Source organism: Galeopterus variegatus, unplaced genomic scaffold, assembly GCF_000696425.1.
Source record: "Galeopterus variegatus unplaced genomic scaffold, G_variegatus-3.0.2 Scaffold926, whole genome shotgun sequence".
Lineage (NCBI taxonomy): Eukaryota > Metazoa > Chordata > Mammalia > Dermoptera > Cynocephalidae > Galeopterus > Galeopterus variegatus.
In genome coordinates, this window is record NW_007727037.1 from 517,573 (window position 1) to 525,606 (window position 8,034).

The 8,034-nt window shown below is 53.9% G+C and overlaps 1 protein-coding gene across 1 annotated transcript in view; it reads right to left on the bottom strand.

Annotated features, from left to right (window-relative positions):
• Nucleotides 1–913: 913 nt before the first annotated feature.
• LOC103591113 (solute carrier family 22 member 6-like) overlaps nt 914–8,034 on the bottom strand; it is a 41,335-nt gene continuing 34,214 nt past the window's right edge. The window contains exons 11-20 of the mRNA XM_008573518.1: nt 7,035–7,417; nt 6,611–6,714; nt 6,181–6,335; nt 4,808–4,976; nt 4,221–4,344; nt 3,967–4,082; nt 2,702–2,916; nt 2,463–2,571; nt 1,345–1,548; nt 914–1,036 (exon numbers count right to left, since the gene is read on the bottom strand). Of these exons, the coding sequence (XP_008571740.1) occupies nt 946–1,036; nt 1,345–1,548; nt 2,463–2,571; nt 2,702–2,916; nt 3,967–4,082; nt 4,221–4,344; nt 4,808–4,976; nt 6,181–6,335; nt 6,611–6,714; nt 7,035–7,417 (1,670 nt within the window). The 3' untranslated portion in view covers nt 914–945. The remainder of the gene's footprint in view (nt 1,037–1,344; nt 1,549–2,462; nt 2,572–2,701; nt 2,917–3,966; nt 4,083–4,220; nt 4,345–4,807; nt 4,977–6,180; nt 6,336–6,610; nt 6,715–7,034; nt 7,418–8,034) is intronic.

The following is an 8,034-nucleotide window of genomic DNA, read 5'->3' on the forward strand; positions in this document are numbered from 1 at the left end:
TTACTAGCTGTGTGAATTGGACAAGTTACTTAACCTCTCTGTTCCTTGATTTCCTTAACTGTAAAATGGGGAATAATAAAAGTACCTACCTCCAGAGGTATTGGGAGGATTAAATGAGTTAATTTATGTAAATTGCTTAGGGCCGTGCCTGGCACACGATTAGCACTCAGTACTGACTCTCCCAGGCCCACACCCCTTCCTTTCCCTCCCCTCTCCCCTCCACCAGCCCAGGCCCCACGGGAGGCAGAGCAGCAGAGAGCTCAGGACGTGCAGCAGGAAGGATCAGGCTAGCTAGCTGGCAGAACTTCCAGCTCAAATTTAGAGGATTCCAGCATCCTGACCATGCTGCTAGAAGGGCCAACATCCTGATGTCACAGCTGTAGTCATTTTTTTCTCCTCTTTTGCTGCCGAAGTTCCCACCTGCTCTCACAGAGGGGGAAGAGCCTGAAACAAAGCCTCTGATTGGCTGCTTTCATTTCAGTCTCTTATCAATTTCTGGCCCCAACAAGCAAGGGGAGGGGTGTAAGGTATTTAGCTAAAACTCAGGGAAACATTTGAATAAGTTAGAGGAGGAGGGAGGGAAGGATGGACGGAGAGGGTCTGATGTAAGAGAATCTTTTCTAGTTGTCCAGGATCCTTCATAAAGCCCTTGGAGTGGGAGTAGGGGATGGGATTGTATGATCTCTTGGGCTGGCAGCTGGCTGATGTGAAGTGGCCTTTCCATTTGAGACGAGAGACAAGCAGAGGTGCTGCACACAGTCAGAACTTTTAATGATGTGGTCTTGGTGGCGTCTATTTATGGAGGGGGAGCCCTGGGGAGGTGCTTCCCTGAACCATGGCCTCGCACTTCGGCCGCCACTCCCCCTTCCCCCTCCTTGTATGGGTGGCCCAGGACTTGTAGGATCCTCACTCCCTTCGGGGCTCTGTAAGGCCCTTTCTCAGTTCTCAGAGTCCATTCTTCTCTTGTGCTGAGGTCTGCAGTGGAACCATCTGCTTCTGCTGCTCCTGCTGCTGTTGACTCGGTTTCCCTTTCCTCCTGGGGGTAGGGGTGGGCAGGAGAGCAGGACTCTGGGTATGCAGCTTCCAGCTGGGCTTGGGAGTTGGGGGCTTCCAGGGGGCTCTCCACTCAGCTGTACCCAGTCACCTGCTCTCTGCCTCAAACATCTAATGCTCCCCAGAGCTGGGAGCCCCAGGAAAGATTTTAGGAGAATCTCAGCCAATTGTGGACAAAGGAATGAAGAGCTTTGGTCTGGAACAGGAGGCCTGGGTTTGAGTCTCGGTGCCACCCCAGCCTGAGTGTGTGACCTGGGATGAGTCCCTGCTGCTCTCTGTGTGGGAGCCTACCTGCTCTCCAGGTCCTGCACTGTGTCCGGCAGTGGCTGGCCCAGGGTCTCTGGCAGGAGGGCAGTGACAGCGCTGGCCACCACGGGGACAGCGCCATAGATAAAGAGGGGCATGGAGGGGTAGAGCTCGGCGGTCATGCTCACCAGTGGGCTCACGATGCTGCCCACTCGGGCCATGGTGCTTCCCATCCCCATGCCTGTCTGCCTGTGGGGCCCACGGGGTGGGTGTTGGTTAGAGTTCTGGCAGGAATGCTGAGGTTCTGGCTACATTTGGAGTAGGGAAGCTCAGGCCCAGCCCCAGGACACCCCCTGGTGCCTCCCGTGTTCCCCATTTGATTAGCAAAACAATCTGGATTTGTTTCAGTGATTTTTAAAAAAGGGAAATTGAGAAGGGCTCTTGCTAGAGAATCAGGACTGAGATTGAATTTTGCCTCTGTCCTTGACTTGCTGTGTGACCTTGCATAAGTCCCTTTTCCTCTCTAAGCCTCACTTTCCTTAGCTGTCAAATGAGGAAGTTGGGTTAGACCAATGGTTCTCAGGTCATCCGGAGGATTTTTGAGTCACAGCCCTACACAGACCTATGGGGTTACAGTCTCCGGGAGAAGAGACCTGGAATCTGCATGTTAAGAACACGTTAAGAACATTTTCTGTGAGAGAAGAGATTAAAAACATTGACTCAAGAGACAAAATGCTTGGGGTTCGAGTGCAAGCTTAACCACTAGCTGTGTGATCTTGGAGAAATCATAAACCTCTCTGTGCCTCAGTTTTCACATTTGCAAAATAAGAATAATGATAGTAGCTACCTCATTGCCTTGTTATGAGAATAAATGAGGATTAAACTTAACATTTTACCAATACTAAATATTAAATTTAATATTTGCAAAAGGTTTAAGACCGTGCCTGGTGCACAGTGAATGCCTTACACTACTGTTCTTTCCTCTGAAATCCCCTAAGGGCACAGGACAGTAACCATGACCCCTTGGGGTTCTTATTCCATGTAACCTAGGGAAGCTGTCTTTCTTTGATATCTCATGGGAATTTTGCATTCCATTCTTAAAATAGACATGTTTCTTGTTTCTTAATGTAAAAATATCCCCCCCCCAATAGGCTTCCACTCACCGGATCACTGTGGGGTACAGCTCCCCAGTGTACAGGAAGATGCAGTTGAAAGAGGAAGCCAGGCAGCCTTTCCCCAGCACAGCAAGGGAGGTTCGGACAATGATCTGGTCTAGAGAGAAAAGAGGGGGACAGCTGGATCTTGGAAGTGGGGGTTGGAGGAATTGGCCCCCTCCCTTCTGAGAAGTTGGGTTAGGTCTGGGGGATGGGTCTGAGGGTGAGGGGCCAAGGGCTGTGCTCACCCCGGGGTATCACTCCATTGACCAGGATGCAGATGCCCGCCAGCAGCAGTGAGGCCATCTGGGCGGTCCGGCGACCCAGAAAGTTGAGGACAAAGAAGCACACAAACTTGGAAGGTAGGTCCACGGCACCAAAGATCACCTGGATTAGGTAGATGCTGACCCCAAAGCCCTGTAGATCCATGACCAGTCCATAGTAGGCAAAGCTAGTGGCAAACCTAGTGGGGAGGGGGGAGGGGTATGGAGTTGGTTAGGGAGGCTTGAAGGGAGATGCTCTTTCCAAACAGGGGTGAGCTGCACTGGGAACCCTGCTTACACAGCTGGAATACACCCTGGCCAATATTTCTTTAGATACTGAACTGCATGTTTAAACTGCCCAATACAAGTATTGGGGGGTAGTCCTCTAATACTCCAAATTTCCCAGTCTTCTGATAACTGGGGTCCCCAGCGTGTTGGGGAATTTTCACTTGGTTGCTATGTAGGATTTACATAGGTTTAGTGTTTGTCTTATCTGTTGATGCTAGGCTGAGGGAGGGCAGGTGGATATCTAAGCCATGTCTTTAGGGTCAATGTGTTGGGAAAGGCCAGAGCCTTCTGGGACCTGTCCGTGGTCCTGAGATGAGTGTTGTACTTCTTAAGGTGTCAAGAGCCCACAAAAGGAAGTTCAGGTTACTGGAGAGAACCCACAACTGAAAGTAAATCCCAAATTGGAAGCAAAGAATTCTTTGACAGGATCGTTGCTTTTGACCATGCTTCTCTTAACTGTCATGGGATTGCTATGGTGGTGGGAATGTTGCAAAGGGAAGGGAAGATTTTCAGCTTATATCGGCTTCCCGAAAGTGTACTTTCAGAGGTGAGTTTTAGTTGTCTCATTGCTGGTGCCTGTGTTTCTGGCAGGCACCACCAGGCCAGCAAAGTCTCCAGGTGGTTTGCAAGCCAGACTGGTCCCTTCCTTCCCAATGTAATTCTATTGACTCTGGAGGCCATTGGTTCTGATGAGGTATTTTCATATTGGAAAGAGTTGGCGAAAGGAGAATGTGGGGAGATTGATGTCCAGTTTGGGGACTGGAACTGAGTCAAGGCTGGAGGGTGTTTGGTTCTTCAGGAGTCTCTCTGCTGTGGGATTATTGCTCCTCACAGCTGTCTGCTGACTTTTCCTCCCTCTCGTCTGTTCTCTTCCACCCATGGCACACACTCCCTCCCCAACCAGCCATTTGTCTCTTGGTCCGTCTGTTTGCTTATCTGTCAGTTTGTCTCTCTGGGCTTACCATACAATGGAGAGGCAGAGGAAGAGGTGGCGAAGGGGTGGGCAGCGCAGCAGCTCCATGGCCGAGGCCTGACCTTTGCCTGTGGTCACCTCCTTCTGCAGACTGGCCCGGAGCACCTGGTGGGACGGGCAAAGCTCAGGGCCTGAGCTCCTCCTAGCCTAGCCCCTTCACTCAGAGAAGCCCCCTGGGTCCTGGGTTTGGGGATTGAGGGTGGAGCCCTGGTGGAGTGTCACAGTGTCTCAAGGGGGTCTCACCTCCATACTCAGCTTGTCCCCCTCTTCGTGCTTCCCATTGATCCGTGCCACCCTCTGCAGGGCCCTCAGGGTGAGGTCCAGCCTTCCAGAGGAGGAGTACCAGCGGGCTGACTCTATGAAGAACCTGGAGGCGGGTGTGGAGGGTGGGTGTTTGCAGGACCTCAGTTCTAGTCAGCTGGTCTGGGGGTGGGGGCTGGGCTTTCCAGGGGTCTGCAGTAGGATTTTACTTAAGGTTGGGAACCAAGAGGCCTTGCCACATCCCTCTCTCTAGGACCACATGGCAGAGCCCAGCTTGGTGATGACCTATTTCCCAACCTGGAAGCTCAGCTCTTGGGTGCTGGGTGGGAAGAACAGTGCAGACAGGCTGGAGAATTTGGGGAGCCAGAGAACTGGGTACCCTGGGGCAAAGCCTTCTCCCCACAGCCTCGGTTTCCTCATCTGTTACACTGAGGCATTGGACTGGGTGTGACCTGGCTTTAAGCTCTGATTCTGTGGCGTGGGGTGTATGCTGAACTCTGAGGGATGTTCTCTTCCTTGCAGCCCTCTGGGCTCCTGTGACACCACCCCCCACCCTGGGCCCCACGCACCAGGAGTAGATGAAGAAGGCGAAAAAAGGCACAGAGACCAGCAGCTGCAGGTGGCGCCAGTGGGGCACAGCATAGGCCACACCGGCCAGGAGGAACTGGCCCATGCTGTAGACATAGCCATTCAAGGTGCCCACATGGGCCCGCGTGTGGATGGGCATCCACTCCATATCTGGAAAGAGGGTTAGAACAGGGTGGTGCACCTAACTGGGCTCTGGGCAGGTAAAGACTCCCTCCCTTGGAAGCTTGGTCTGTCCCAAGGCTCTGGGGAAGATGCATCAAGTGAGGTTGGATGCCAGGGCAGGGGGAGTGGGGAACTTTTGGTGGGGGTAAGGATGGGGAGGTGGGTTCAGAATCCCCAGGAACTGCCCCCTTACCACTCCTGCTGTTGCTTTGCTCTTCTCCAACCTACTATCCTGTCTGGATCCCCTTTCCCTTCAGAGCATCTTTGACCACTCAGTCTATCCTCAACAGAAGCTAATCCTCTGGTCCTCCTCAGCCCTGGGCCATATTCTGCCCTCAAGGGCTGGAGCACCTTGGAGGAGGTAGTGGCTTTTCTCCACCCTGGAGTATTGAGGTGGGAGTGGGGCTGCCTCTCTGCTGTGGTCTGAAGAGGCCCAGCTTGGTTCCTGGTGGGCTCCTAATTTGGCTGATGGGGCAGGGACTTGGGTATTTAGACTGGACTGGGGCTGGATTTCTTGGGTGTCCTGCCCTGACCCAAGCCCAGTCCCAGGTAATTCATTTAGTCCAGAGAATCTCAAATCCTTGGATTCCATTCTGGATTTGAGGGGTGACCTTGGGCAAATCCTTTCCCTTCTCCCCAGCTTCAGGTCCCTCATCTGAGAAACAGGAGGGAGGGGAGGTGGTATATCAGAGAATGCATATTGATGGCCCATGGATAGATCATACTCAGTTTATAAATGTGTTTGGTCTGCAGGGTGCTGGCTTGCCCTGTGTTTAGAAATATCACAGTTAATTGCAAACATTAAAAAACTGAGATGTTTTACTTTAATCAGAAAGGAGGGGGGAAGATCTGACAGCCCTGGGCTGTCTGGCTGGAGCAGCTGGCTCTTGGCTGGAGCAGCTGAGTGTCTGTGGTGTCTCTGGATGGCGTGAGTTTCTTCTTTGGATACAGTCCTCACCACTCCCTAATGCCTCTTGTACCTGGCCTGCTTCAATGGAGTTTGCAATTTCATTTCTAGATGAGGGGTGGGGATGGCATGAGCCTGAGAAAAAGGTTATTGTATTGGCTGGAAGGGCAGACCCAAGGGAGAGGCTGTAGGCAGGGCTCAGGGAGGGTAGGATGGCAGAGGAGGCTGGGAAGGGGCTGCTGGGTGGGGTAGTCAGAGGGGAGCAGGTGGGTGAACATTTCTTACTCAGCGTCATGCAGTTGAGGGAGATGCTAGCCATAGACATGCCCGAGAGCATCCGGAAGACACAGTAGGTGGAGAAGTTGGGTGCAAAGGCTGCGCAGGTTCCTGACACAGCTGTCTGCAGGTAGTTCAAGATCAGTACCTTCCGGCGGCCCAGCCTGTGGGGGAGGAAAGACCCGCAGCAGGGGCCTGAGGACTGACGGGGGCCCGTGCTCGCTGGGAAAGGCCAGGCTGGGCTGGGAGAGGAGTGTGTGTCCTGGGGGGGAGCCCTGGGCTGGGGGTGTTTTGAGGATCTGTGAAGAGCCAGGAGGCTGGTGCTGTAAGTCCTCAAACCAGCTCCAGCTGGGAATGCCAACCTCCCATGTAGGCCCCCTGAGCCCAGCTGAGGAGCCCCCAATGCCAGCCTAGCCCCTTGGCCCTACCCAAGACTGACCTGTCTGCCAGGTAGCCGAACAGCATGGCTCCGAGCAGCACCCCTGCCATGTACAAGGACTGGGCCAGCTGGCGTAAGGCCCTCTGGGAGCACACAAGGTCCCACTGTGGGAAGAGGGGACAAGGGTCAGGCAGAGATGAGCCTGGCTACAGGGAAGCCCCTTACCCTCTTTTGGGGTGGACCTCTGGGATCCATGTCACCCTCTTCCCCTGACACTTTCCTTGCTGTTTGTCTTCCTGGTCCCTGCAGCTGTGAGCATTTTTTTTTTTTTTTAGCCCAGCAGCTCTCACATCCACCTTTTTTACAAAGACCCCCGTCTTGAATCCCTTTCTCCATCTTCCCATCTTGGCCCCTGGAGAATTTGAGACAGTGTGTGTGTGTCTCAGAGGGGAAGGCACAGAGACGGGGAGCCCCAGGTCCTCACCTCAGTCACAATGGTGGAAGGGAAGGTACTGTTGTCGTAGATCCAGCCATCGGTGCAGGGCTCTGTGGTCGCCGTGCTGTTGGCCTCTGTGCCATTAGGAAAGGGCGGTCCCCACTGGGGGGAGGTGAAGCGGAGGCAGGACTCGAGCTGCCCTGACCTGCTCCGGGGCAGCCAGGCCTCCAGACCCTTGTCCTTGCTGAGGTTGGTGTTGGCAGGTGGGCGGCAGTGGTGGGTGGGGATGGCAGCGGTGAAGTTCTGCAGTGTGTTGTGGGAGGCCATCAGGAGGACGGGCAGGAGCACCAGGGCGACCTGGATCTGCTGGAAGCGGCCGACGCCCCCCACCTGCATCAGGAGGTCATTGAAGGCCATGGAGCCAGGACCGGCTTAGCGGCTGGGGGCTGAGGACTTCCAGTTCCAGCACCTCTGTCTGTCTGTCTGCCTGCCGTCCTTCGCTGGAGGAGCGGGGCTGCCGTTGGCTCTGTATTTGAATTGCTCCTAGAGAGGAATCTGAGCTGGCTCTGTGGGGGGACAGCAGCCTGGCCGGCTGCCCCTCCTTCTTTCCCTCCCTTTCTCTTGTAGCTTCTCCTTACTTTGGGCGTCGGGACGGCTCAGTTTTCAGGGCCTGCTGTAGCCCTGACTGGTACATGGGCAGTTTTAAGTCCTTGGCCTGGAGGGAATGAGTTAAAGTGTGACTTGGTATCAGAAGGATTAACCCTCTGAGTATTCCTTGTGTCAGTGGAATTTCTCCAAGTGGGTATAAAGGTCAGGAGAGGGTGGACTGAAGTGGGAGTGGAGAGAGGGGGTGTCGTGGGAGGGCCCTGGGGTCAGGAGGGGAGAGGGTGGGACCTTTTGGTCTTCTTTTTAGGGAGGAGACTGGGCTCTGTGAAGCGTGGTGGCCTCTTGAAGATTTCTGTCTTTTTTAGTGGACAGCATCCAAATGCTCTGTCTTTGGGAAAGGTTGCCAGAGAACATGCGGGATGCTCGGTTAAATCTGAATTTT